We start from the raw sequence: 27,929 nt of genomic DNA, 5'->3' as shown, positions 1-27,929 counted from the left end.
CCCAGCCGCACAGTAGAGCAAGTCGCTTGCCCTCCTCTCAGCACACAGCAATCAATCCCCTTCTCCACCAGTCAGCGACTCGACTCTCTCCTTCCCTAAACTGAACCCCACCCCCCCCCCCCCCCCCCCCAAATCCACCGCGCTTGCCCTATCCACCTCAATTCCCTTCCTCCCGTGGCGGCGGCGGCGGCGGCGGCGGCGGCGAAGGCGGCGGGGCCATGGGCGGGGGCGGTGACGGCGACGCGTGGGCGGATCAGGAGCAGGGCAACGGCGGGGGCAGCCGCGGCGGGGGCGCCGGCGGCGGCGGCGGGGAGGCCAAGCGGTCGGAGATCTACACCTACGAGGCCGGCTGGCACATCTACGCCATGAACTGGAGCGTGCGCCGCGACAAGAAGTACCGCCTCGCCATGGCCAGCCTCCTCGAGCAGGTCCCCAACCGCGTCGAGGTCGTCCAGCTCGACGAGGCCTCGGGCGACATCGCCCCCGTCCTCGCCTTCGACCACCAGTACCCGCCCACCAAGACCATGTTCATCCCGGACCCGCACGCGCTCCGCCCCGACCTGCTCGCCACCTCCGCCGACCACCTCCGCATCTGGCGCATCCCCTCCGCCGACGACGCCGACGGCGACGCCCCCTCCGCCAACAACTCCGGCTCCGTCCGCTGCAACGGCGCCCCGCAGCCGGGCGTCGAGCTCCGCTGCGAGCTCAACGGCAATCGCAACAGCGACTACTGCGGCCCGCTCACCTCCTTCGACTGGAACGACGCCGACCCGCGCCGCATCGGCACCTCCTCCATCGACACCACCTGCACCATCTGGGACGTCGAGCGCGAGGCCGTCGACACCCAGCTCATCGCCCACGACAAGGAGGTCTACGACATCGCCTGGGGTGGCGCTGGTGTCTTTGCCTCCGTCTCCGCTGATGGCTCTGTCCGTGTCTTTGACCTCCGTGACAAGGAGCATTCCACAATCATCTACGAGTCTGGTTCAGGCGGTGGCGGCGGCGGCTCCAATTCTGGTGCTGGAGATGGCGGGGCTGCATCGCCAACACCGCTCGTCAGGTTGGGCTGGAACAAGCAGGACCCAAGGTACATGGCCACCATCATCATGGATAGCCCCAAGGTCGTAGTGCTTGATATCCGCTACCCGACACTGCCTGTGGTAGAGCTGCATCGTCACCATGCGCCTGTCAATGCCATCGCTTGGGCGCCTCACTCTTCATGCCACATCTGCACAGCTGGGGATGACATGCAGGCGCTGATATGGGACCTATCATCCATGGGCACTGGGAGCAACGGCGGCAACAATGGAAATGGTAATGCTGCTGCAGCTGCAGCAGCAGAGGGTGGCCTGGATCCCATTTTGGCATATACGGCAGGAGCAGAGATTGAGCAGCTGCAGTGGTCGGCGACCCAGCCTGACTGGGTTGCTATTGCATTTGCCAATAAACTTCAGATTCTCAGGGTCTGATTGCCTAATTCCACCTGGTTCACTGAGAAGAGTTAAAAACAAATGGCAAACTTGGATGGTGAGGTTAGGCCATGGGAGGAGGATAATCTATGCTGTGCACAACTGATATTCAATGGTGGGTTGTTTCTAGTGATAGAACAGAAGATTTGCTAGTTAGAAGCTGGAATTGGCAAACTTGGTTTGTAGATTAAAGTAGCTGCTATGGTAATAGTGTTGATGATAATGGGAATTTAAGTTAGCTTTCGCTTTGTGCTAGCATGTTCTGCATCTGCTCAGTAGCGTGTAGATTCACAACTTAACTTGCTCGTTGAACTTGCAATGGTCATATGTGCCCATTAAGGCCATAACCGATAAGCATTCTTATGTGTGTTGCTGTTATTTCAGTTTTGTGGATTTTGAGCTGATATGTGTTTTGTGTGATCCCGCCAATGATATTCATGGTGGGTTATATCTGGTGATTGAACCAGATTGTTTTTAGTTATTTAGAGTAAGTAGCTGCGCTTGAATTTGTCTTGGCAATAATTGGAATTTGGCACTGTAGCTAAGTTCTTCTTCGTGCTAGAGTGTTCCTCTTCGTGCAATAGCTCTTTACGTTGCCTGTCGGAATTTGCTACCATCTTGTATACACTAGAAGCTATAATCTGGGTTATGTGTTGTATATTATTTTCAATTTTATGGATTTCTGTGCTGGTTGCCTTAATGATCATACTTGCAAACCTGTAGCTAGATATGCTATATATATATATATATATATCTCCTTTTGAATTAATTTGCATCTTACAGAACAATTCTCTTTGATATTTTAGTCCAAAATGCTGGTGTGGGGCACATTTGATTTTAACCTTCCATGCAATATTTAGCTCATAGCTTCTGCTGAGTTAATATAACAGTTCTTTTTGCTGCAACAAAGGATTAATATTTTTTTGTTTCCGAAGAATATGCATGTTACGAGTTTCATTCTAGGTGTTACCTTAGTTTACCTTTAGTGTCTGCTTTGTGCGTTCTTTGCTGAATTTGTCAAATGAGTGTTACTGCATGCATATGAGATGTGAGCAATCGGCGACCTTACCTTGTTGCATGACATGACACTGGGCTCTTGTCAAAAATTCTTCCATAGTTTCGACATGGGCATATCTCTTTGTTATGAGCTGAAGCGTTGTCCTTTCATTGTCTTAATATTTTCTATTTACCAACCCCACAGTTGCATAGCTGCAACTATAAAGTTTCTTCATTTGCAGTCTTTGGTTTCTGTTTGATTGATCCTTTCTCAGTTTCGAAGTTTCAAAACTGTATGAACCTTTGTGTGACTGAGCTATTCCAGGAATTTTTTAATTTCGACTGCTATCCTTCAGAGCCAGATAGGTCAGTAAAAGCTTATTTGTGTCATTCTTCTTGTGAAGTTCGCATAACTTATCCAGTCCCCTTTTCTATGGTTTCCTTTTTGAGTAGGCTTTTGGGGTGATTGATCTTGTACTGGTATACATCAGCCACCAGAATACCTTTGTATCTGGTTCTACTTGACTTTATATACCCTCGTACTTTGTACATTTGGTGGAGAATCAGAATAAGGCTGTTCCTTTTGGCTTGGATCATCCAACAGCTAGAGCTATCTACTTTTAATAGAGGGATGTTCTGAAAACAAAAGAAGATGCAACCTAGATTAGAGTATATTCTGGAAAAACAAAAAAGAAAAATATTTCAGTGGATGAAGTCTTTTATATTCTGTTTTATTTTTTGTTGTATTTTCAGATCTCTCTCCACAGAATCTGTTTTTTTGTTTGTTGATGTGCTTATTTATGAGGTTCGATTTGCTATAACAAGGTTTTGTTGCTTCAACCAAGGAATGTGATTTTTGTCGGTAAAAATATTAGAATAATGGCGTGGTTAGGTCGATGTGCATGTAAATACACAGTATAGTTGTTATCTTAGTTTACCTTTAGTGTCTGCATTCGGGTTTCCTTTGCACAATCTGTCAAATGTGTGTTTGTCACTGGACTTGATGTCTTAATGGGAAGGCATGCATACGAGATGTGCTGAAGTGGTAAGCTAAATTGTTGGGATCTTGTCAAATCATGGCCACATCAGTGGCTTTCTCATGGGATTTTTCTCTCTAGGATTTGTGTCTCTCCAGACAACAGCTCTATTCTGTGCTGAAGCATGGTCCCCTCATTGCGTTCATTGTTTCTGTTTGCCAACTCCACGGTTGCGTACCTGCAACTCAAAAGTTTCTTCATTTGCGACCTTTGTTTGCTTCCAGATCCTATTTTGGGTTTGAAATTGTTCCAGAACTATGATGGGATGATATCCTTTGTGGTTGACTCGCTAATCATGACTCAAGCTGCTATGATGGGATGGTATCCTCGGAAGACAGATACTTAGTAAAAGATGATTTGCATAATTCCTTTCGTGAAATTCACATAGTATTCCCAGTCTCCTCTTACGTTGTTTCTTTTTTCATGAATCGCTTTGTATCTGATTCTACCTTTACATACCCTCGTACTTTGTACATTTAGTGGTAGAATCAGAATGGTCTTTTCCTTCTGATGATAGATCAATCAACAGACAACGGCCATAGGCATCCTGTTTTTTTTTTTAGAAAGCAGAGGATAGCGCGCGCGCTCTCGCTCGCTCCCTTCCTCCCTCACGTCTGGAGCTGATGGATCGGCAACCGATGGACAAGATGGCGGTGAAAGAATAAGTGAGGACTATTATGTACGCAGCCCCCTCAATAAAAATTGCAGTGCACTTTAGTCCGACCTTTTATTACTGTCTTCTTCCCCGATCGATTTGTTCCCCAACCGACCAAATGGAAGCCCCCTCAACAAGCTACGTACAGTTCAAAACCAAATCCATTTGTTCTCAGCTTGCGGCTCCGAGAGGAATTGCTGCTGCTGTGACGCCATCGCAGAGCCAACGCACGACGCTGCAGTGGCCGGCGCCTGCCGGACTGGCAACGGAGATTGGCGGCGGTCGACGGGGCGAGCTAGCTTGGGAGGGAGGAGCGAGCTGTCTTGGCGCTGGTAGGGAGGCGTGGCCGCGCGGGCGCGGAATACATCCAACGGTGGTCGGCCGCCTTGCCACATGAAGCGCTGCGGCGTCCTCGGCTGGTGGCTCAACGTGCTGGAGTACTGAAGTCGAAGCCAGCGGCTGAACGCCCAGCTCTAGCAACACAGCAGCAAGCCGAGGGGCAGCAAGGATCAGGCAACATTGCAAGGTACTGATTGCAGTAATTTGTGACTTGTTTTTTTGTGGGTTGCACATTCGCAGCCATGACAGAGTTGTAGGATTGTATCAAGTTCGTAAATTATCGTGTGAATGTGTGTGATTTTACCATTGGATTTCAGAGTTGTTGAAATATGAAGAAAGATGGATAAATTTCATATCTCTTTTAGAAACATGTGTGATATTCAAAAAAGTTGCCCCATCGGACTTGGACCACCCTAGCTTCATACAATAGATACGCAAATGCTTGCAGGTTGCTGTCCAACTTATTCTACAGATCATTCTCCCCAGATTTGAAGATGATTAAACCTTGCATATTCCTAACCAATCATGATTTTTGTTTTACATTGTTATTAGCAATCACGAAATCTTTAACACCACCACCCCAATGACCAATTGGTGATTTTACTAGTTCCAGGAGGAGAATTTGTTCTCAATGAGCATCTTTTTATGTACATTGTTTTGCTACTATGATCTTACTTGGTTTTCTATTTCTTGTGCTGGAATTAAAATATATGTTAACAGGGTGCCATTGAATCCATGGCAAGGGTCTTGCATAGCTCTGGCTCAACTACACCAATTCCACTTGAAGGCGAAGATGACACTCATAGATATGCTATGGTAAATCTGTACTCTATTTCTTATAGTCCATGTTTATTAACCATACCAGTCCTTTGACCTTGACTTTTTCTATAAGTTGAAATATGTTCAGATGAGGGTAACGGAGATAGCTATAGAACACCAGAAAGAACAATAAGCTTACCATTCTATGTAAGTATTGTTTAAGAGTTTTTTATTAGAGTCTTCATATATTATACACTATTAAATCTTATTTCTATTTTTCAGGGTTCGATCTATGAGCCTAATTGCAAGGATGGCTTACAGCCCACAATTGGTATGGTGTTTGATAGCTGGGAGCAAGGAGAAGATTTCTACAGAGCATATGCTAAGCATATGGGATTTGGGGTTCGCAAATGGACGCAACACAAAAGGACAGATGGCACAGCCATCTGGAAGCGATTTGTTTGTTCAAAGGAAGGTTGGAGGAAGGAGCAGGAAAGTGGTGAAGATGAGAAGCCTAAAACGAAGGTCAAGATAACTCGGTGTGGCTGTGAGGCTATGATTGGATTCAAGAGGAGAGATGATGGCAAGTATGTGGTCGCCAAGTTCATCTCCTACCACACCCATGATTTGGTCTCCCCAAGGATGAGGCATTTAATCAAATCAAATAGAGAAGTGACTAGCGCAGTGAAGTGTGCACTATTCACATGTCATAAAGCGTCAATTGCACTTCTGCAGCATTTCGGATGCTCGTGCAGAGAAAGGTGGGCCTGCAAACCTAGGTTGCACAAAGAAGGATGTTCGAAACTATGAACGTGGTTGCAGAAAAGTCATTAGTGCTTCGGATGCCCAGATTTTAATTGATATCATGAAAGAGAAGCAAAGGATCAATTCATCATTCTTTTTTGAGTACCAGTTAGTTAGACGACAGGTTGAGGCTAACACACATTTTCTGGGCTGATAGCACTTGCATAAGGAACTATAAGTTGTTTGGCGATGTCATGTCCTTCGATTCTACTTACCGAACCAACCGATATGACCTAGTTTTTACGCCATTCACTGGAGTCAATCATCACATGTATCACATTCGGTGCTGCCTTTTTACCAAATGAGAAGAAAGAGTCGTACAAATGGCTATTCAGAACCTTTCTGAAAGCAATGGGAGGGGTTGCACCTGAACTGATCGTAACTGATGAGGAACTTAGCATGCAATCAAAGATGTCTTCCCAAACACCATACACAGACTTTGCATGTGGCACATCCTTAACAAACTCCCAGAAAAGCTTGGTCGTGACTTCACCAAGGATGAAGAGTTCATGAAAAGATTTGGGATATGTGTATGGTGTTCAGAGACACCTGATGAGTTTGAGTTAAGCTGGGCATCAATAATTGCTGATTATGGACTTGGAAACAATGTCTGGTTGAATGATAAGTATGCTCTGCGAGAATCTTGGATTCCAGCATACTTTGTAGGATACTCACTAGGTGGTATCCTACGAACTACCTCTAGATCTGAAAGCGAGAATGCATTCTTTGGTCGCTTTGTAAACCGACGACTCGCTTTGCTTGAATCCTGGATCAGATTTGAAGCTGCATTGGAGGAACAACGGGAAAAGGAGCTATACGATGACATTATGACAACACCACGATTCATACATCACCTGTACTCAAGACATCTTGGAGCATCGAGAAGCATGCTAGGGAGGTCTACACACATACCATATTTGAGATCTTTCAGCAAGAGGTGGTCTCTGCGAGGGATAATTGTGTGGTGCAAGGTCTGGAACAGGTTGGAGAGGAAAAGATCACCCGAATTAGGGATAGTAGAGGCAGGATAAGGGAAGTTCGCTACAACATATGTTCCAAGGTTGTAAACTGCTCTTGCAAGTTGTTTGAGTCTATCGGCATTCTTTGTTCTCACACCATTGTTGTCCTCAAGGCAGAACTGTACAATGAAATACCTATTAACTATGTGCTGGATAGGTGGACTAAGATGGCTACACGTAAGCGGGTGCTCGATGCTAAAGGTAATGTGATTGAAGGATCATGTACATCCCTTCCACCTGCCATCAAGATCATGTACTCTGAGACAAACTCTAACTTCAACACGGGTATGCTTGCTGCTAAACATTCAGAGGAGAAAATGAAGTATTTGCATAAAGCTGTGGCTGAAGCTGTTGATCATGTGCTAAAAATGGAACCATCTAGTGAGACAAGTAAAGTTTCAGAGTTTTGAGTCTTTTGTTGGAATGCCATTTCCAACAACCATTGACATCCATCCCCCTGAAGTAGCGCACACCAAAGGAAATGGAAAAAGGTTTAAGAGGGCTTCAGAAGAAAGCAAAAGCAAAAGGAGGTACAAGCCATAAGCTGGTTATTATTGTGTTTACGTGCAAAACAACCCAGGGTATAGAAACTAATGTGCACATATATATGTCTGCAGGATAACTAGCTCCAAGCAACAACATTGAGCTAAACAAAGCAAATGTGTGCACGATCATCATGCATTTTCCACTTGATTTTTTTAACAAGTTGCTATCTAATTATTTGCCATGAGCCTTCAGTCTCAAGCAGACCAATCTACATTTAGTACCAGTCAAAATGACGATTCGTTTTGGAATTATTTAATAATCAATTTCATTCTACAATTAAATTTTGTGGTCTCCATTGAGCATCGAACTTCCCTGTACGGCAGCATCGCCACTGCATAGCCTGCCCGAGGACGCACAAGATGATGATCGGACAGTTATGAATCTGTGTTCATGTAATTTGTGAAGACTGGAACCCTTGTGTAGTAGATGCCTGCAATTCTAATATGTAGCAGCATATATGTGTGCATTCAATCTGAACAAATTTGATCCGTCTTGTATATAAATACTGCATAAGTCATTCAACTTGGTTTCTAATGTGGCTTATGCATGCTCAATTCAATAAGTACTGTGCAACCATAATTATTTCCTCTTTTTTCGCATGGAATTACAAATTGTATCACTGCTTCACAAAAATTCCAGTATCTGAAGATGCAACATTGACAGGTGAACTACAACAAGATTGCTTGACTGAATCGTTTGCAGTGCACTACAGAAGTTCAGAAAATCACTGTTCTGTTCAGAACTTAGCACATAAGAAAAAAACAACTCATTGTTCAGATGCTAGAACCAAAAGAATAGTTCATTCTTAGAGTATGATAATTCAATATTCGATTCTGTGAAAATATATAGAGGTTCAGAGATGATCTTTTGCAAAGTTGAAAGAAAACACAGTGATATAATGACAACTTTCTGCTTTGAGTGATCCACTGAAACACACAAAGAAGCAAAAGTTACAGTAGCGACATGTCGAAATAGAACTTGAAAATAACCATATATTTGGAGCATGATCAGATTTTTAATTATGGTTGAAGTTTGTCCATAAGAATTTTAAGGAAAGAAATATACATTCACAAGAATCACAAGTAAAACAGAGTATCATTTAGCTACATTTTTACAGCTTCTCTTTCCAAACAACACAAAACATATATCTACACTATTAATCATAATAGCACACTTCTCTTCCTTTTGCTGGTAGGCATTCATTGATGGATGCTTCATTTTGATGTTCTTGGCTTCAGGCGCAGGCAGTGCCACATGCAACTCATTTTTTTCAAAGTTTCTTGTGATCTTACACTGGTATTCAGCACCATCAGACTGAGCGTTTTGTTATTTCCTTACCATGTCTGCATTTTAACTATGGCGATGACATTATAAGAACAAGTGCAAGTTTAATGCGGCGTTAGATACCATGGTCAGGAAAAACATTGTAAAAGTGTACAATCTTCCAAATAAAAAATAAAATAATGCTTCATTGCTCCAACAAGTTGGTATTATAATTGTTAGTAACATACTTGCTAATTAAGATGCCTTTGTACTTCTCCTTTCCCATTCTGATGAGAACATAAAAATCAGTTAGCAAATATCCCATGCACCCTCCATGTTAGGATCATGTTTATATCTGAACTTTTTTCATTTAAAACGATCTGGTAATGCTGCTTTATAAATAAGAAGAAAACACATACATGTGGCAGAGGTGAAAGCACAAAGACCCTCTGCCTGGCAGGGATCACTGAGCAAGACAAACACAAAATGTCTGTATCTCAATCTAGAGATCCGTCATTCAAATGCTATGAATTATATGGAGGAACCTATTTATACGTGCATAGTATGATATCTCAAGATGAATTGCATGAGAGTTCTTTTCTTACTTTTTTATAGCAAATTAAATGTTATTAGAAATGTGTTGCATGAGAGTTCACTACCAGATTGAGAGAAATGGCAATATGAAGAAGAAGTTTCCTTAGAAGTCTGCAGCATAGGAATTCGCAATCATGTTGCACAACACAAATGGAATTGAAGCTGTACAGACAAAATTATGTGACCCTTAAAATGATTTCTGTAGAGAACAGAACACATAGTGTAAATTGCAAATTGGCCGGTACACGGTACTAACCATAGGAAATGGATGCAATTTCGCTGCAACACGGCCGTCTTCTTGTACATCCTCTCGCGGTGCAAGGCTGTGCCACCACCGCTGCAGCAAACCCTAAAGCTAGAGTGTTTGTGGTTGGGACTTGGGAGGGGGGTGTAGGGGGCGAGAGAAACCATCTACATCAATGGAGGAGCGAGAAGGTAAGACGTTGATGTAGAGCATCGCGAGGCCAGAGCGCCCGAGAAGCACTTTTCGCCATGGCGGCGGCGCCGGCGGCCATGGCAGCCTCGAGGTCTCCTGGGTAGAGGGGAAGGATCTGGAAGGGAAGGATCTGAAGTGAAAGTGCCAATAACTTGGGGGTAAAATGCAAAATTCACTAGGAATTAGGAAGTGTAGAGGGGTTACGTGTAAAATGACAGGGGCATGCAGCGCTTTGCATCCTGTCCATTTGTTTATGCTGCAACGGCCCAGATGGCACGGGAGCACGGTAGCATCTGTTTATCCCGTAGCATCAGACACGTTCTCTCCCCGCCTCCCCTCCCTCCCCCTCCCTGGAACTGGAATTAGACTCGGAGTTCGTTTTGTAAATCCAATGGCGCTACTTGATGCTGTCAACTCAAAATTTTGATGCCAGGGTAGTAGATAAATCTTCGCCATTTTTCAACCTTAGACTAACTCCAATCCGCGCTATGCATACCTGTGAGGCAATGGGCCAGATGCATAGCTGAGGCATTTTGGCGGCCCAGTTTGCATGGGCTGGTTTCCAATGCGCACAGCCAAATTGCCTTGCTGGCCCAGCCAAAAACTTTTGGCGCCAACAAGCTGATGTTTCCCTCCACCAGCCCGAGTCTTTTTGTTTCGCGGCGCGTGTAGGGCACCACGACGCCGGCGATTGCGACCTGCGGCCGGCGGCGCACTTGCACCCCCCCCCCCCCCGTCCCGCACTTCCCCACTCGAGCGATGTGGCAAGCAAGGTATTCCCTCGTCGCTCCTTTGCCGACGTCAAGTCCGTTTTTGCACTAGTTGATTTGCATGGTGTCTGTACAGCTAGGATCTCCCCCCAATCCCCCACCATGTCGGCGTTCAGATTACTTTCAATTTCGCACAAGAGGAGGGTATGCCTTGAAGCTGAAGCTACTCATGCAGCTGTACTGGCGATGACACGACGTGTGGTTGCTCCTAGATGGGGTGGTTCTGTCCCCATGCACCGTGTAATTCGGAGAGACAGGGATGGTGCCTGGGCGGAGCTTGTGAGGCGTTACTTCGCGCCGGAGCCTTTGTTCGATGACGCCACATTCCGCCGCCGGTAATGTTAGCTAGATGCACCTATTGTCCACAAAATTGTAGTCCAACATGTGAACAAAGTCATGCTAATTAGATTTCCTCGATGTCATGCAGTTTTAGGATGAAAATAAGCTTGTTCGACATGATCTTTGAGAGACTTGCTGAGAAGAGTGAGTATTTTCATCAGAAAGCCAATGGTTTAGGATGTATGGGATTCCATGGAAAGCATAAGTGCGTTGTGGCCATGCGGATGCTTGCGTATGGAAGTATAGCCGACGCACTTGATGATGGTTATGCCATGGCCGAGAGCACCGTTTTGGAGTGCGTCAAGGAGTTTGCAAGCACTGTCATTTCCGTGTTTGAGGAAGACTATCTGCGACCACCTAATCAGGCCAAGTTGAATAGGATTTTAATGGAGAATAAAGCTAGAGGTTTTTCCCGGGATGATCGGAAGTATCGATTGCATGCATTGGGAGTGGGGAGCCTCAAGTTGAATTCTTTGTCAATGGCAACAGGTATGACATGGCATACTACCTAGCTGACAAGATATATCCTGAGTGGGCGACGCTGGTGAAAACAAAGAGTGAGCCTATGAATCCAAAAGACAGTACCTTTGCCGATGCCCAAGAATCTGCCAGAAAGGATGTTGAGCGTTGTTTCAGTGTCCTTCGGTCTAGGTTTCGTATCATACAGCAAGCTAGTAGATTGTGGAGACCGCATGACATGAACACAATTATGCGGGCTTGTATCATTCTTCACAATATGATCATCAAGTCCGAGCGGGACATGGTCCTGGATGAGAACGAGTTTCGTGAGCCCACTGATCAGCCAATTCCAAGAGAGAGGAACATTGCCGAGATCAATGCTTTGATGGCTGCATACCACAAGATCCAGGACAAGCCTACATCCCAGCGCCTCCAGCAGGATCTCATCGAACATCATTAGATGTTGAAAGGGAATGAACAAGGGACATATGCACGCCGGGCACGTCAGTAATTGTTTGAAAGCCGGGCTTTTGTTTGGAAGCCGAGTAGCTGATGGCTTGTGCTTGAAAGCCAAGTAGGTGATTGCTTTTCTACTTTGCCGTCTAGGTGATGGCTTCTGTTTGAAAGTGCACTAGCTTTTGTTTAAAGTCGAGTTTCACCTTTTGTATGGTACTATGGTCCAGCATAGCGGCTGGTAGAACGTCCCTGAATTCAGGAACAATGTGAACCTAATATTATGTCCGGATGAATATTGCCATTATGTGCAACGTGGGCATTTTGAAATTAAATATTATGAACATTGGGAATCATACAAATAGTGTCATACAAATATCAGGATCATAGTGCAATCACAGTACCAGGTTCATCTCATAATACACGGTTCAGAAATACATGACACAAAGAAACGTTCATCTCAAACTAACAGGTTGAATTCAAAGTACATGGTAATAAAAGGAAATGCTTAAAACGGCAAAGTACATGGGAACCAAACAACAGCAGCACCCTAATTGTTTCCCGAGGGGCGGTCGTTCTGAGTACCAGCAGATGAGGACTCTACCTCATCCGGGTTTATACCTTCCCTTATCAAAATATCCCTCTGCTTCTTGACCATCCAGTAACGAATAGAAGGGTGCAAGGCATTTAGATCAGTGAACATTATTTGGGCTTCCGTCTGGAACCGATTTGTTTCCATGATCTCCCTTTGCAGCTGAAGCTTTTTGTCACCCTATTCAATCTTCGCGAGCACTGCTCGCTGTTGCAGGTCAAACTTGGCCCGTTCAATAGCTACCAGCTCCTCGTTCTGCTTTGCTTCCTGCTTGTCCATCTGCTGTCCTCTGGCATGAATTTTTTGTAACATTTCCACAGCAACACTAGATGCTGAGTCCTCCACGGTTGAACAGCGTCTCTTCACACTATCCCGTCCTGCAGGCCTTTCAATCGGTGCAGTAGGCATAGTTGCATTAGCAGGGGTGGCTGGTGGTGCAGCTGGCTGTTTGTCGTTGACTTGCTTTGGCTTGCTACACGCCAGTAAGTAGTCATTCCATTTTGGTTCACTCCTCAAAATCTCCCAACAATGTGCGAACTGCCATGACTTTTTCTCCTCATAAGCTCTGATAGCATCATTATTAATCTGAACCCAGGAAAACAAAGGGTTGGTTCACAGTTCTGATAATGAACATGTAAATCAATCAGAAATTACCTTATCCTGATCGGTCTTGCCACTCTCATTCCTTCTCTGAATAGCAGACATGATCCCTTGGAACTTGCTAACTGCCTTTCGAATGGCAGTCCATCGATTTTGAATGGAGACCTGGCTCCTCTGGCTTTGCATGTCCCAATTCTCAAGGAAATAGCGATGCAACCGAGCATAGAAGGCATTTGCGGTCTGGGATGCACCTGCAATGAAAAACAATTTTTTTTCACCTTAGCAACCATCTAGGATCATGAGTGCAAAGACATGTAAATCAAACCTGTGCTTGCATCTTTAGAAATGTTCAGCCACCCGGACACTATAACCCTATCCTCTTGTGGTAAGAATGACTTTCCATGATGTGAATTTCCTTTCTTGTTGGCAGTGCCATCAGCAAACTGCTCACCATCTATCTCCTTGACGTCCTCATCATTTCCCTCTGGAGGTGGCATCACAGATGAACTCGTCATAAAGTTCTGGCCACACACCGGTTCGTTGCCCACGTCCACTGGGAGGCCCTCAGCAAGGCTCCTCAGATCCGTGCTGGCCGGAAGCATGCAATCAATGGCGAACTCAAGGGTCTGCTCGGGGCGGCTCATCTGCAACCGCAAGGGGAGGGAAACAAGTTAAGCTAGATGAACTGCTCATCCCCTTCTTCGCTACACGGATCCGGCCATTCCCAACCAGCGGTGCGGTAGATCTACGGCACTGCTGCCATGGACGACCGCCGGCATCAGAAAACACCAATTCCCACCCGATTAACCTCGAACCATACCGAATCCCGCTGGGATGTGTCAGAATCGAATCGATCTATGCGGCCGAACAACAACAGTACAACAAATCGAGGTTGGGGACGGTCGACGAGTTCACCTTGCACACCGGGTGGATGCCTCTGCCGCAGCCTTCGTCGCCTGCCTGCTCTTCCGCCGCGAGAGGAGTCCTAGATCCAAAACGCGACGGCGGAGGACTCTCTTCTCTCTCCCGGGAAAACTCTCCGGTGCACTGACCGTTGTACAGGAGTAATTTGCATCGCCGTAGGGAGCCTGCATTTTGCACTATCTCTCTCCTCGGAGTCATTTTGCATGACCCGTATGCATGCTCGGTTGGAGTTGGATGCCTGCTGCTACAGTGCGCGATGGAAGGCAATATGCATTTGCCTCGCCTTTTGGCTCCTGGATTGGAGTTAGTCTTAGCCGACCTTGCTGAAAACCCTGGACGCGTCCAACGAGCAAGAGCATGAAGAATGTGCAAAGCAGAAATGGAAAACTGGTGTGGCCCGACTAGCAGCCAAACGAACGGGCCGCGGGTACGTTCCTCATGGCCCACGCAAAAGTTGCCACAAAAAATTCTGCTGCTCAGTTTCTGTTAGATCAGGCCCGTCTCTCGTGGGAGCCTGAGACAGCCCAAAGTAGCACTAGGCCGTTTTCTCCTCTCTTGCGCCTGGGCCGCTACCACCAATCGATCGGCGGTCAGGCCTTCGCCACCGGCCCGGCCGGCTCCGACGGCAGGAGACGTGGCTGCGTACTCCGGGGCGGGCTAGGATTTGGGTATTCAACATTTTCAAAGAACAAAAAAAATCTTTTTAACGGCCGCTGTGCGCTGCACAGTCCTCAGAGCCGCAGGCCGCTCGCATCTCGTCGCAGACAGCCGTCGTCTGCCGCGCTAATAGTGTTCGCTGCCGCCGGCCGGCAGCGGGAAGGACGTGGCCACGCGGGAAGGGAAAAGTGGAATCGGGATGGATGAAGCTGGGAACCTAGGATTGATGCCGGTTGAGGATCGCGACTGGACCGTCGCGGCTGGGCCTACAGGAGGAGAAGTGGGCTATTTGAGCCCAATAGGCAATATAAGATCGGGAGCATGTTTTGTGATATTAGATCATCTCTCTAAGAGACACGCTAAAGGCTATAATTACGAATTTAGAATTTCTAGTGGAAAACCTCCCTCCAACAGTTCTCTAAAACTAATCCCTCAAGGTAGCAACATCCTAAATCATCTCTCTCCCTTCTCAGATCCGAGAACAAAATCCACACCCTATGCCAAATACTTACCATTTTAGAACCGGATCTTAGACCTTCATCCTTTAAATTCATGGATCATGTTTTCTAATATGCCAAGGTTCAAACAATAGGATATCCGGTATATGGAACTGTCTCTACAAGAATATAGGGAGAAGTAATATTTAGGATGACCCTCTGCATAAGGATATAGAGAGTTAGAGACTGGGATTTAAGAATTCTTTTAAAGATGTTCTTATATTTTATTTTTTGATATATATACATGTTATATACTGAGTACATAATTTTTTTGCCCAAAGTTTTAGAACACATCCTGTGCATACTCTAGTCTAATTGCTAGTAAGACGTACGCGTGCGCGTACCTGTATGTACATGTACGTATATGCGGCGGTTGCACGGCACAGTAGTACCTGCATATGCTCCACTCCAGCACAGGTCGCTTGGTGGTGCAGTTAATGAGGTGCATGGAGATCATCTGATGGTCGAATGAATAATGATAGATGCAGAGGGACAACATCTGCCGGCAGCGGATGAATGCGCATTTGTTGCCTCCATCTCGCACGTTTCAGTTTCACCGTATTCTATAGCTGCGCCGGGTACAAATGTTAACACGAGAGTTATACTGCTATAGAAACACATCCATCCTCCGCATTTGTATTGGTAGAGTTTAGACCCAGACCTAATATTTCTATTAGTCTTGGATCTATTCTTTTTTAGACGCCAGATCTCTTTTAGTCCTAATTATTAACACCAACCGGAACTAAAAATTACCCTTTAATCTCGTTTGGTGTTAATAACCGGTCTAAATTAGGATTGAATCCTGTTTCTGTAGTAGTGTTACTAGAGTATAAAAAAACCAGAGTATCTTAACGACATTATTGGGTCCGGCATATACTAATACTAAGAAGAAAACTCAGCCGACTTATTGGGAAAACCGGTCAAGAAAATCTTAACGACACTATCTACTAAAAACAACACTAGCTACAGCTACGTCCCATACAACTACACTACTTACGACTACCAACCGTGGACCGAGATCGTCGTAGCTCATCAGTGCCAAGCTTGTCGTAGGACGCAACAAACAGGATGTGTCAGGAACAGTATCATCGATCGTGGCAAATGTGGCCACAGTATCGAGTAACAGCACGGAAAGTAGCGGCACTAGCATCGATGCTGCGGTCTTCGGTGTGGGACTCGGTCTACACACACAAGGTCATCGATCCACGTTCCACCAGTGGACACATGCTGCTCGCCGCTAGGAGCTAGCACATCTTTTCCTTTCCCTTTGGCCACCAGGCCATCACCTTTTGGAAGGTGGCCAGCAGCAGCAATGGCAGCCACACCACTCCACTCCACCCCGTTGATGCTAGTGTAGATTGCTACCAACACCACCCCACCAGCGAGCAGGAACAAGTTAGGCCAGCCTGCCGTAGTGGCCTGCTGTGATGAGCTGAGCCCTCCTAGGACAAGCTAGGCACCCGAACCCGAACCCAAACCCAAACCCAATCCAGTCCATTCCATTCTTCCATTCCGTAGCTTGCTTTTGATACACTACATCCTAGGTGCATGCACATGCACTGACGACTACCTTTGAGGTGGTCTGGGGCTCTCTGGGCGGTTGGAATGGACAACACCACCACAACCACGCTATGTACTGCAACTTCCTTGCTGGAGACAGTATTCAGCTGCAAGAAAGAGGCAAGGAATTCAGTTCCAAGCGGATCCAGGCACCACCACCAGTCCACCACCACAATGCCAAGCAAAGGTGTCACCCTGAGTGTGATCCTTCATCATGAGATGGGTGGTCTCTCTCCAAGGATTATTGGCAGATGGACGCATAGATTCCCAGGCCACAGCTAAAATAGCTACTACTAACTAGAGCGACGTGCAAATAAAGATGGAGGTGTGCGTGTCCTTGTGTGTGGATCGATGATTATCGATGGGGGTGCCAAGCTGACAACTGACAACACGGGCATCGTCTCTTTGCCCTCATGATCAGGCCCAGGACACGTTCAAGTGGGGCATGAACAACCTTGGAAAAGATGAGATCTCCTCGGCTCACCTTTCGCGCTCTCTTTCCTCGCCCATGGCCTGCGCTGCACGCACCAGATCAGGATTTGTTTGTTTGTTTTGGTTGGAGAGTCACCGCCCATCATGCATGCATGGGGGTACTACAAAAGCGCCCTTTTCCTTTGCCTCCAGGCCCTGCATTGGTCAGAGAACAGCATGACCTAAATAAAGGCCACGAACAAACACCCGTGCTTTCAGACGGGGAATATGCCACCTCATGTGGGGGCACAACTGGGCTGCCTCTCCTCCTTTTCTTGTTGCATCCATGCATCCAAAGCGGTTGCGTTGCTTTGTTGCAACTTCATCAGCGGCTCCCATTGCATGCATCCCTCGGCAGGCACACATGTACATGCATCATGCGTTTGCATATAGATGACATCTTGGCTTGCACGCCAGTGGATGAAGAGATCTAGGTTAGAGCTTGGAAAGAGATGGGTCATGGGAGAGAAAAAGATACTTCTGCAATTTGATGAGGCACGTTGCATTGCCTTGTCATGTTGGACACCACCTTGTTTTCTCCTCTCTTTTTTTGGTTCCCTCTGCTATACTGTCTCCACCCCCCACCATGGGAGATATTTCTTCTTTCTCTTCTTTAGAGTGATCATGGTGCAACAAGAATGACCTGTAGGCTCCCTCCTTTCTATTCCATTTGATTCCTGCAATTATTCGGTCTATTTGATTCACTGGAGGCGTGCTTCAACGAGCAATATGACACTTTCCGCTTTCCCCTTGACATACAATTACCTTTGTGTAAAGAATTGTATCATGGATAATTTATTTACTGGAAAAAGTTATTTTTCATCCCTCAAGTATTACAAAAGTGTGACATTCATCCCTCATGTTTCATTTCGTGCAGATCAAACCATTAACTAACTAAAAAGGTATATTTATCATCCCCATCTTAGTAACAATGGTTTAGTGCCATCTAATGGTGGTTTATATCACGCTATCATCTAATTAATCCCTGCTTAGCGATGTAATATGCTGAGTTGAAGATATAAAATAAAAAAATTTCTGTAAATCCTCTAAATTGGGTACCCTATAAAAATTTTATCGGTAAAAAGATAACGGAATCGATTCACACCGAAATATTATAGTGATTGATTCAACATTAGATATGGTTAAGTAATGATTAGTAAGATAATTACATAACCTAAACTAATATTATATGACACTAAATCATTTTAAACAAAGGTAGGGATGATAAATACACCGATTTTGTTAGTTGAGTGGTTGATTTGCACCAAAAGAAACATGAGAGATGTATGTCATATTTTTATAATACTTGAGGGATGAAAAATACATGTTTTCCTTATTTATTTACTTCTTCTGTCCACTTGAATTGTCACATTGCATGGAAGTATCACGCAGGGATGCAATTATGAAAAAAAAAATATGAGTGTAGAAGTAGAACTATTTTGGTTATGTGTATTTTAATTTGCTAAAAATTTGTCTAACATGTATCAATCCAAGGTTTAATGAAAATTCAGTGAAACGCTATCCAAAGAGCCTTGAAGTTTTTTCATGAACCGACCACACGCACAATTGCACAATTTTAGACTGCTACTAGCTGCTGAGGTGACACTAGGAACTGACCCACACAGACATACGGAGACATCCTTGCCCGCTGGATGGATCAATGGACCAACTGGTGAGGCCCACGTACACACTAACTGGAGTAAAACGGTAGTCAGGGCGTGGTCGCGTGGGAAACTTTTCTCGTGAGATTCTGTGCCGGTATAATCCTGCTTCTAGCGCCAGTTATAGATGGCCAAATGGCCATAAGACACGGCACGGCACTAGCATGCTATTGGCACGGCACGATCCGGCACCGTACGACTAGGCACGGTGGCGTACTCATTCGTGTCGTGCCGGCACTGCATGTCATCTCGCCGGGCCAGGCACAACGGCATGGTTGGCCCGGCGGCTCCGTGCTGGCCCGAGCTTGACGTCAGGCGGCGGCGGCGATGTAGACACATGGAGGGTGGCGGAGACGGTGCGCGACAAGCGAGCAGGGAAGCCAGTGCGGGGGCGACGGCGCGTGATGCAGGGAGAACGACGGCGTGCGACGCGGCGAGCGCTGAGAGGAGGGGCGGCGGCGGCGCTCGGCGAGGGGAGGGGGCGGCGGCGCGCGTCGCATGGACAATGGGGAGGGGAGGCCGGACGCACGAGACTAACAGGAGCGAGAGAGTTAGAGAGAGAGAGGAGAGGCCGCACGGGAGGGATCGAGGGAGGAGAAGGGTGGCAGCTAAGCCGGTGGAAAAGGAAGGAGAGAGATTAGGGTTTGAGAGAGGTGGGAAGTATATATATGAGTGGTTGTGGACCGGGTCCGTGCTAAACCGTGCCAGCCTATTAGTCGTGTCGTGTCGTGCCGACACTTCATGCTAGGTTTTCAGCCCACATACGACACTAGAGACGTGTCGTGCTGACACTGGCACTATGTGCACGTGTTGGATCATATTTGTGTAGTATTTTTAGCGTGGTGTCCTGTAAGGTCCATTAGACCCAACCCGTTTGGCCATCTGTAGCGCCAGGGAAGGGACCAGGGCCATCCTTCACATCCAGAGGCAGTGGGCAGTGACATGCTCACGCATGTCTGCTGCAAGGCTTCTACACCACCGGAAACATCTTAGAGTACAGTTGGATGTCTCGAGAAGAAGAAAAGGATGAATTTCAGTACTTGAGTTCCGCGTGAAAGGTCGATGATCGAGATCCACTACTCGCCAGTGCTGATCAAAGGACATACAGTTCCATCAGCATGGCATAGCTTTTGCCAAAGCAACTTGAGTTGGAGTAGAGCTTGGTGGTGGTGTTTCTAATCAGAATGAAAGAAGGCTGACACCGAGCACTAACCCCGGCAATTATGTTCTCCGATCTCAGTCGTCCCGCTAAGCTACGACGGGAGATGGCGCACCGCCTGCCAGCGATCGGAAAAGGCAAGCAAAAGTGGAGGCCGGGAGAGCACGCGTCGCAGGCTTGCAGCAACTAACGGCGAACGCCGGACGGCGAGCTGCCCGCCTGGCCGATAGAGCATGGCCCGCGGCGAGACGTTTGCGCGCGCACCTTCGATATCCTCCGTCGTATGCCCGTCTCCGCCGGCACCGCCACTGCGCCTAGGGCTCGCGGCATCATTGCATTGGATCGGTGCAGGCAGGGATGGGCGCAGGCAGGCAGCGGAGATATCGGCAGCGCTGTTACTGAAAACACGCAGCGCGACGTCGAGAGAAGGAAAGGACGCTGTCCGTCTCAGTCTCACTGACTAGGCTAGAGCAGATCGAGTAGGCCACTCGGTCCCTCCTCGGATTTACTGCACGATGAGTGTTTCTGTCTGTTCATTGCTTTCAGCCCGTGTCACAGTGACAGTAACGGAGTAACTTTACCATACGTCCATAAGGGTAAAAGTAAAACGGGCGTGGCATTGGCATGCATGAAGCGGAGACACTCGAGACGAGTAAACTGAAGAGAAGGAACGGAGGTCGCCGTCGTCAGATGCATAGGTGGGGGACAGCACAGCATCTGCACCGGCGTCCTGCCCGGAGCCATTTATTTGCGTGATCTCCAACAGCACGCAGCGGCGGATCTCGCAGGCGTCCGTGTCCGTCCCAGTCCGGCAGCTCATTACTACCCTGGTCCATCGGTCACCACCCGGCATGGGCACCTGCCACCTGCTGCGGCCCAGTGCGGATTTTGCCCGTCCGTTCTGGCAGTGGCAGCTGCTACGAGTTACACGCACGTTTTCCTGTCGATGCACGTAGTTGTTGCCTCTTGTCTCGCTCCAGGGTCTACCTCTCCTCTGCTCTCGCAGCGACGATCCTATACGGACTGCATGTCTAGTTTTATGGGCTAAATTTTAGATCCATCACATTAAATATATTAAAACTAACTAAAATTGTTTAATATAGTCTAATTACAACTAAAATTATTAAATATAGTCTAATTATAGAATCAATTGTATAAATAGAGAATAATTCTCGAGGTCAATCTATTAGATCTAATTAGTTCATGATTTGATCATATTGTGCTACAATAAATATTTACTAATAATAGATTAATTAGACTTAATAGATTTGTCTCGTGAATTAGCACCAGCTTATGCAATTAGTTTTATTAACTCATATGTAACCTCTATCTATATGATATCAAATATTCAATATAACCCGTATTAAATATTAGTCTCTGGATCCAAACACTTACTGCTGGTATCTGCCGGTTGCAAGATCACTGAAACGGCTCGCGTCGATTCCGCAGGACAGCGCCCGCAGCTGGAGAAAGATGCTGGCCAAATACCTTTCTCTATGCGAAACTGCAATTGACGTACGTGTGGCGTGAATTTTATGACGCTGGCAATTGGGCCAATTTGCTGGTATTGCTCTCTGGCTTGGCTAGCAGGTCCCTGTTTGGAGTGTTTTGCAAATGGCACTCCTCCTAAGGAAAAAGGCGGCTTATCTGAAAGTAGGTTAGTTGTGCTACCTGGTATCATACCAGCGAAACTGCGAAAGCTTGTCAAGCAGTTTGCGGTACTTTGTCACTTACTACCAGTGATGATGCTGTTAAGGTAGCGAGACTAAAAGTGCATTTGACGGGTCCACAAACTCGAGGTCCCCAATGGATCCATTTCTCGCTGACCAGACTGAGGCCGTGCCTGGACGAGCGCTCTTCCTTAGAGACGACAGCTCCGTCCGAACGGCCCAGGCCCATTATCCCGACCGATAAGTCGGTCGGGGCAAGCCTGATCCATGTTCCCGACCTACGAGGCGATAAGAGATCAGATCCATAACATGGTTCCGACCGGGCTCCGCCTTATACGTGCCTGCCTCCCCAATCAGCAGGCTGGCTGGGAGGCCAGGTCCGGTTTATCAGAGAGTCCCGGGAGTAGGTGCAGAGGATAAGAATAAGCTCTGGGATCAACTTAAAGTACACGGCCAACCACTCCCTCCACGGGGTCACAGTCCCCTCTGCCGTGGCAGCAGGCCACCACTATTCTACCTGTCCCGTCCTCACGAAGGAACGGGGGGAGGGGGGGGGGTAATATCATTATGATACGGCCGGCACGCCCCTGTCACGACGGAGTGACCGGGCATGACGCTAGGGACGAGGCGTGACAGGCTTACCGTACCTATCGACGCCCCACAACCACCGACCGATGGAGCATGACGCGTAGGGACAAGACGCTTGCCCCACGACGCAGGAGTTGAACGGTGGTCACCGGAAGACTCCGACTGACGGGATGGCCAAACCCGAATGACAAAGCTGCCGATTTCGACCGGCGGGGTCGGGAGTTCTCTCTTTTTATCCTTACACCCTTAGTTCCCCTGTAAAAAATATCCCTCTGGACTATAAAAGGGAGAGCCTTCCGTCTAGGACACCAGGGACCCTAGACTTCTCAGAACTCACCACATTCTCCATTTGAAAGCTTGTAACTTCCCAAACTCTCTCAAGCATGTGGGCTCAGGCAGTACAACCGACTGACCCTGCCTAGACGTAGGGCATCTTGCCTGAACCAGTATAAATTTTGAGTGATTATGTGTTAAGCTACATCTGATCACAACGCGTGATAGAGTAGGTTTAACTGCCGGCCATCTTCGGAGTCGACAGCATTCCTCCATTCCTCCCTTGCGCTATGTATAGTATATTAGTATAGTGTACAAGATGTTGGGTGACCTGCACGCCCGTACGTACGTTATGCAAACGCAAAAGGCCAGGGGGCACCAGGCGATCGCATTGGATTGCCTCGGGCGGAGCAAATACAAATCGATAGAATCTGTTCACCATTTCAACAACTCCACTGATACCATACAAACATCAACACCGAAAAAACATCAAACTGAGGCAGGCAACCCATAAAAAAACACTGGTTGATCATCAGGTTCTAGTCTCGAAACAGACAGAGAAAAAGGGAGGAAAAAAACACGAGGACGCGACCTTGGAATGAACGATCGATCCGATGAATCTATACGTTGGGCTGCCGCGGGGGCCGACGAGGTCACGACAAGAGGACGTGGAGCGAGGCGTTCTTGGTGGCCGCGCAGACGGGGCACGCCTCCGCGGCCGCCTCGCACCCGCCGCACAGGCACAGGTGCCGGCACGGCAGCAGCAGCACGCACGCGTCCGCCGCGCCGCACGACCGGCACGACGCCCTGCTCCCGGCGCCGGCGCCTGCGGAGGCCTGGGCGCCCTCCTGCGCCGGCCCGAAGCAGCACGACCGCGCGTCCTCGGCCTCGGCCTCGCCCTCGGCCCCCGGGCGCGGCGCCTGGAGGAGGAGCTGGTCGAGCGTGGCGCGCAGGCCCGCGGCGGCGGCCTCGTGCCCGCTGGCGATGCCCCGCCACGCCTGGCCCTCGGCGCCCACCTGCCGGAGCCGCTCGCCGAGCTCCGCGCCGCGCGCCAGGGCGCGCTCCAGGTCGGCCTCCGCCGCCCGCAGGCGCCGCGCCGCCGCGCGCTCCAAGGCCGACACCACGGCGCGCGCGTGCCGGCGCCGCGCCTCCTCCAGACCCGAGCGCAGCCTCTCGTTCTGCACGCTCGCAGAAGTCCAGCTTGGTCAGAACGGGATTAGACGACGCGATCGTCGAGCGCAATTCACGGCACGACCAAACGGAATTCTCGCTGAGATAACCACCAAGGCAACGCAACGCACCTCTAGGCGAACGAACGCGTCGATCTCGACGCTGTGGCGGTAGAGATACGACAGGACGCTGTGCGAGATCGGCGCGGAGCCGGGAAGGCGCCCGCTGGTGGACGCGTCGGCGCAGCAGAGGACCCTGCCCCGCACGTCCTCCGCGGGCGCGAACTCCTGCAGCTGCGGCACTGGCACGGGCAGCAGCGCGCGGTGGCCTTCCATGGTCAGGCCGTCGCCCACCACGTCGCCGGTCCGCGCGCGCTTCCTCGGCGCGAAGCAGACGCTGTCGGGAAGGTGGTTGTTGTTGCAGGTGAGCTCGCTGCGCGGGTCGCTGAACACAGTGTTGCCGCCGACCTGCTGCCGCTGCGCCGCGGAGGGTAGTAGTAACAGGTGGCCGGCGGCGGGTTCGCGGAGGAACGCCGCCGCGGCCGTCGTGTCGTCGTTCAGCGCTGGCCTGCTGCGAGACACGACGCGCGAGCGATGAATCGATCGGCTGACCGGCCGGGAGATCAGACACGGATAAATAGCCGGAGCGTGTGGGGGAAGGCGGGGAGCGCAGGACGCATGAGCGAGGGGAGGCAAGGCAAGGAGCGTGTGCGGTGGTGACGAACCTGATGGCACGGGAGTCATGGTGGAAGGCGTGGGCGAGGTGCTGCGCCTGCACGGCCATCCGCGGATCCGCCCAGACCCCCAGACGCCTTACGCGAGATAGAGGACGGCACGACGAGGAGGATGCGTGGGGCAGGGATGCCGTTGGGCGGTGTCGCTGTAGGGCGACGACGACGGCACGGCCGTGGCGGGATCACGTACGCGACGCGAGGGGTGGGAGGAGCACGCCAGCACGGGGGCACCGCGAGGTTTTATACGGCGGGGGAAGAAGAGTAGAGGAGACACGTCGGCGTGAGCTGTGGTCCTGTGGGGCCTACTCGTAACTCCGTCGTCGGATCAAGAGGCGACAAATGCTGCCTACTTTGACCAATGGCATCGCATTCCGGCGAGGCGGCGGCGGTGGACGACGGAGAGGCAAGCAGCAGGCAACGGATGGGTTGGGTGATCATGGCAGGATGCGGATGCCCGATCGATGCCTTGCCTTTGCGCCCCCCCCCCCCCCCCCCCCCCCCCCCCCGCGGCGCGCTCTTTGTTTCTCTTTCCCAGCTTTAATAATTTTATCAGCACCTCGGGGACTTTGGTCCTGGTGCTTTCGGTTTCGGGTGCAGTAATGCTGAAGTGACGTGGATTCAGGACCACAGGACTAGGCGTCCGCGTGAATCTCAGGTTGTACCATTGCATCTTCCTTTTCGAGGGAAATAACATTTCGCGGTGGAAAGTTATAAAACAAATCTAAATGATCTGAATCTGTAAATGCATAAAAAATGAGTAGGGATATTCGTATCCATATTCAGTTTTAGAATGGATACTAAAATAGATGTATCCAAATTCATTTTTCATAATTTTTCTCTATCTAAATTTCGATACGTATCCAGAATAAGTGTGGATATCCGATTGTATCTGCAATAATACATAATAGAGCACCTACCCAAACCATACCATAGATATATTATTCTTGTTAGTTTGAAACTAATATATTTATTGATGTAAATTCTTATTTTATTTATGTGTTGATATAAAATTATTTTTATATAACCTTCTTTACTTACTTGTCGATATATCTATTGAAATATTTACTTTTTTAAAAAATATATATTTTTATTTATACGTTGCTATATATAATTATTGAAATGTTTATTCAAAATTATTTTATTTTCAACGAACTATCTTTGTTGACAGGTGTTATATTGTTATATACCCATACTTTAATTCCTACGTACATACAGATTTTGTTATTTTAAAACCATCAATAAAGCAAATAGATAACCACTATCAATTAAGTTTAGAAGATTATGACTGCAAATTGACTATCCATTTTGAATACATATTTAAGAACATTTGAATTCTTATTGTATCCAATAAAAGATATAGATATTCAACTAAAAATATTCCCATACTATTCTATTTCCTTAGTAGTAGCCTCAACCCCAAAAAAAGTTCATTGGAAAATAATGAAAAATTGCATGATCATCGGTTTTTCATTCGGTCGAGGAGCACCAGTGATATGATCCCATATTGCTAATGCGAAGTCAATATCCGCATTAAGTAAATCACATATGGTTTTCAAACTAACGTGTCATCTGAAATGTTAGAACGAGTAGACAAAAGCCCATCCATGGTCGAATTTCTCGACCAGTTTCTACAGGCATCGGTGGCGGCGGCGGCGCATTGCCGAGCCCCCAACGGTGATGGCGCATTCGCAAGCCCACCAGCGGCGGTTCGCCCTTCCGCGTACCTCCGACGCCTGGCCTCCGAGACGGCCCATCTCCGAGCACCACCATGGCAGTGGCGTTGCCCAAGACGGCCATGACGAGAATTTTTTTAAAAAAGGGGTTAAAAAGTTAAATTCAAAAAAGGGATGCCGATTTGGAAAATTTCCAAAAAAAATAGGTACCTCCCGCCCGATCAACGGTCGGGAGGCGTGGGGCCGGACACATCCCGCCCATCCAACGGACGGGAGGTGCCAAATCTTTTTCCAGGCCCCTCTCGAGGGCCTCTTCGTGAATAAGAAACTTTTTTTATTCGCGAAGAGGCCCCTCCCGCGGCGGCAAAGGCATCCCGCCCGCCCAACATGCGGGAGGTGCCCAACAGTGCGGATTTCTTATTTTTTATTCGAATTTATATTTTACAAACTATTTAAAATTCATACTTTTTTAAATACAAGATTTATTCGCCATACTCTTTTATATACATATAAAATTTTAGTTCAATTTTATGAAGAAGATTACGGTATCTAAAACTCGTATGAAGATGGTTAAGCGATAACGTTTTGCAATGTAGAATCCAAATATTACGATAGTACGATACATCAAGCCACTAAAAATAAAATAGTATGATATAAAAAATAGTTTAAATATACAGAGTCCACTGAATTAGGAGTATCTACTCCGCCTGTCCCGGTCCTCGCGCTCTCTTGTTCCTCCCCCCTAGTCCTAGGCCGTCGGCGTATGTGCCTCTCCGAGTACGTGAGTGCATCTGGAGCACGGTGAGGACGAGGCGGAGGAGGCGCCGGCGTGAACGGGTCATCCTGGGACTGTGGAGGTGGAGCGTCATATGTCTGGGAGGGGCCAATGATGTCTGGTCCGGCGCCGCTGCCCTCCAACTCCGACAAACTGATGGAGCCGCCGTCCCAGTCTGGCACACCGGACATACCCCCGTGTGCAGGAGCCCCCATCGACCACGCATGCTGAGTAAAGCCCTGAGAATACGGAGCAGCTGGCGTCGAACCTGACGGGAGAGACGTTCCTGGAGCACAGGCGCCAAACGTCTGAGGCTCCATTCTTGCAGGAGGAGGCCCCATTGAGTCGAGTGCATAACTATAAAAACAAACAAAATTAGTCGTGTAAATCAAAGTTGATCGAAATTGCAATTATAAAGGACTTACAGCTCGAACTGGCGGCAGTACCGCTGGACGCTGCGTGCGGTGCTGCAGAGGTCGATGGGCCAGCTGTGTACACGTGGGCGGACGCATGAGATGAACTGGAGGCCCCCACGTCGTCTCTGCTGCAACAAGTCAGTGCATGTAACGCTCGCGTCAAGTTGTCATGAATCCGACGAAAGCTCTCTTTGTACTGTGCCTCCGCTACACATACTCCACGGTCAAACAACGTGATCTGAGATGTAGCTTCGATCTCCACGCTGTGGATCCGATCGATATGCATGAGTAATGGGAAGCAGAGTAATATTGTTATCGATTTTTTTAATAAAGATTTAATAATTGAAGTTGCGAAAGACGTACCGCGCCATGCTGCGCCTGATCACGGTACAAGGGATACGTGTCCGAGATGGTCGGCGCGTGCTGATGCTTCGCATCATCAAGACGTGAAAGAGTGACGTACGGACGCGTGCGAGTGAGGTACCAGCGGAGGTATGCGCCGTAAGACGCCTCTGTGTGTGGCTGCGGCTCGTCCCACACATCGCCAGGTGCGTCTAGCCACCCTCCTACGT

The 27,929-nt window shown here is 48.2% G+C and overlaps 4 protein-coding genes and 1 long non-coding RNA gene across 7 annotated transcripts; 3 read left to right on the top strand and 2 right to left on the bottom strand.

Annotated features, from left to right (window-relative positions):
• Positions 1 to 112: 112 nt before the first annotated feature.
• LOC112894501 (WD repeat-containing protein LWD1) lies at positions 113 to 1,847 on the top strand. Its single transcript, XM_025962240.1, has one exon. It carries the CDS (start codon positions 219 to 221, stop codon positions 1,467 to 1,469), a length of 1,251 nt encoding a protein of 416 aa, XP_025818025.1. The 5' UTR covers positions 113 to 218; the 3' UTR covers positions 1,470 to 1,847.
• Positions 1,848 to 4,179: 2,332 nt separating this feature from the next.
• Positions 4,180 to 7,222, top strand: LOC112894532. 2 transcript variants are annotated; one of them, XR_003228994.1, is made up of 4 exons: positions 4,180 to 4,683; positions 5,217 to 5,312; positions 5,404 to 5,462; positions 5,538 to 7,222. It is a non-coding gene; the product is annotated as an uncharacterized LOC112894532 (long non-coding RNA). The 2 variants fall into 2 exon arrangements; XR_003228993.1 differs by having other exon boundaries at positions 5,389 to 5,462.
• A 3,567-nt stretch (positions 7,223 to 10,789) lies between these two features.
• LOC112897342 lies at positions 10,790 to 11,945 on the top strand. The gene is made up of 4 exons (XM_025965622.1): positions 10,790 to 11,022; positions 11,115 to 11,396; positions 11,516 to 11,570; positions 11,694 to 11,945. The coding sequence occupies exons 1-4, from the start codon at positions 10,790 to 10,792 to the stop codon at positions 11,943 to 11,945; spliced, it is 822 nt and encodes a 273-aa protein (XP_025821407.1).
• Positions 11,946 to 12,710: 765 nt separating this feature from the next.
• On the bottom strand, positions 12,711 to 20,912 carry LOC112897332 (glutathione S-transferase T3-like). The gene is made up of 4 exons (XM_025965611.1): positions 20,718 to 20,912; positions 13,456 to 13,774; positions 13,185 to 13,381; positions 12,711 to 13,115 (listed from the first exon to the last, which is right to left on the bottom strand). Exons 1-4 carry the CDS (start codon positions 20,910 to 20,912, stop codon positions 12,711 to 12,713), a joined length of 1,116 nt encoding a protein of 371 aa, XP_025821396.1.
• Positions 20,913 to 23,003: 2,091 nt separating this feature from the next.
• LOC112894509 (probable BOI-related E3 ubiquitin-protein ligase 2) lies at positions 23,004 to 24,688 on the bottom strand. 2 transcript variants are annotated; one of them, XM_025962261.1, is made up of 3 exons: positions 24,485 to 24,688; positions 23,892 to 24,330; positions 23,004 to 23,768 (listed from the first exon to the last, which is right to left on the bottom strand). In XM_025962261.1, the coding sequence occupies exons 1-3, from the start codon at positions 24,541 to 24,543 to the stop codon at positions 23,244 to 23,246; spliced, it is 1,023 nt and encodes a 340-aa protein (XP_025818046.1). In that variant the 5' UTR covers positions 24,544 to 24,688; the 3' UTR covers positions 23,004 to 23,243. The 2 variants fall into 2 exon arrangements, with proteins under 2 accessions (XP_025818046.1, XP_025818039.1); XM_025962254.1 differs by having other exon boundaries at positions 23,892 to 24,649.
• Positions 24,689 to 27,929: the final 3,241 nt, after the last annotated feature.

This window comes from Panicum hallii, chromosome 1, assembly GCF_002211085.1.
Source record: "Panicum hallii strain FIL2 chromosome 1, PHallii_v3.1, whole genome shotgun sequence".
Classification (NCBI taxonomy): Eukaryota; Viridiplantae; Streptophyta; class Magnoliopsida; order Poales; family Poaceae; genus Panicum; species Panicum hallii.
Note: the sequence above shows the minus strand (reverse complement) of the source record. Positions and strands in the feature narration are given on the sequence as shown.

Excerpts from the sequence above, each read along its gene's own strand:
- LOC112897332 (XM_025965611.1), bottom strand. The coding sequence starts at position 20,912 with ATGCCGGGTGGTGACCGATGGACCAGGGTAGTAATGAGCTGCCGGACT. Across the intron at positions 13,775-20,717 it reads ACCTCCGTTCCTTCTCTTCA|ATGAGCCGCCCCGAGCAGAC; the intron begins GTTTACTCGTCT and ends TTGCGGTTGCAG. Across the intron at positions 13,382-13,455 it reads TTCTAAAGATGCAAGCACAG|GTGCATCCCAGACCGCAAAT; the intron begins GTTTGATTTACA and ends TTTTCATTGCAG.
- LOC112894501 (XM_025962240.1), top strand. The coding sequence starts at position 219 with ATGGGCGGGGGCGGTGACGGCGACGCGTGGGCGGATCAGGAGCAGGGC.
- LOC112897342 (XM_025965622.1), top strand. The coding sequence starts at position 10,790 with ATGTCGGCGTTCAGATTACTTTCAATTTCGCACAAGAGGAGGGTATGC. Across the intron at positions 11,023-11,114 it reads GACGCCACATTCCGCCGCCG|TTTTAGGATGAAAATAAGCT; the intron begins GTAATGTTAGCT and ends GATGTCATGCAG. Across the intron at positions 11,397-11,515 it reads CGACCACCTAATCAGGCCAA|GTATGACATGGCATACTACC; the intron begins GTTGAATAGGAT and ends CAATGGCAACAG.
- LOC112894509 (XM_025962254.1), bottom strand. The coding sequence starts at position 24,503 with ATGACTCCCGTGCCATCAGGTTCGTCACCACCGCACACGCTCCTTGCC. Across the intron at positions 23,769-23,891 it reads ACGCGTTCGTTCGCCTAGAG|AACGAGAGGCTGCGCTCGGG; the intron begins GTGCGTTGCGTT and ends GCGAGCGTGCAG.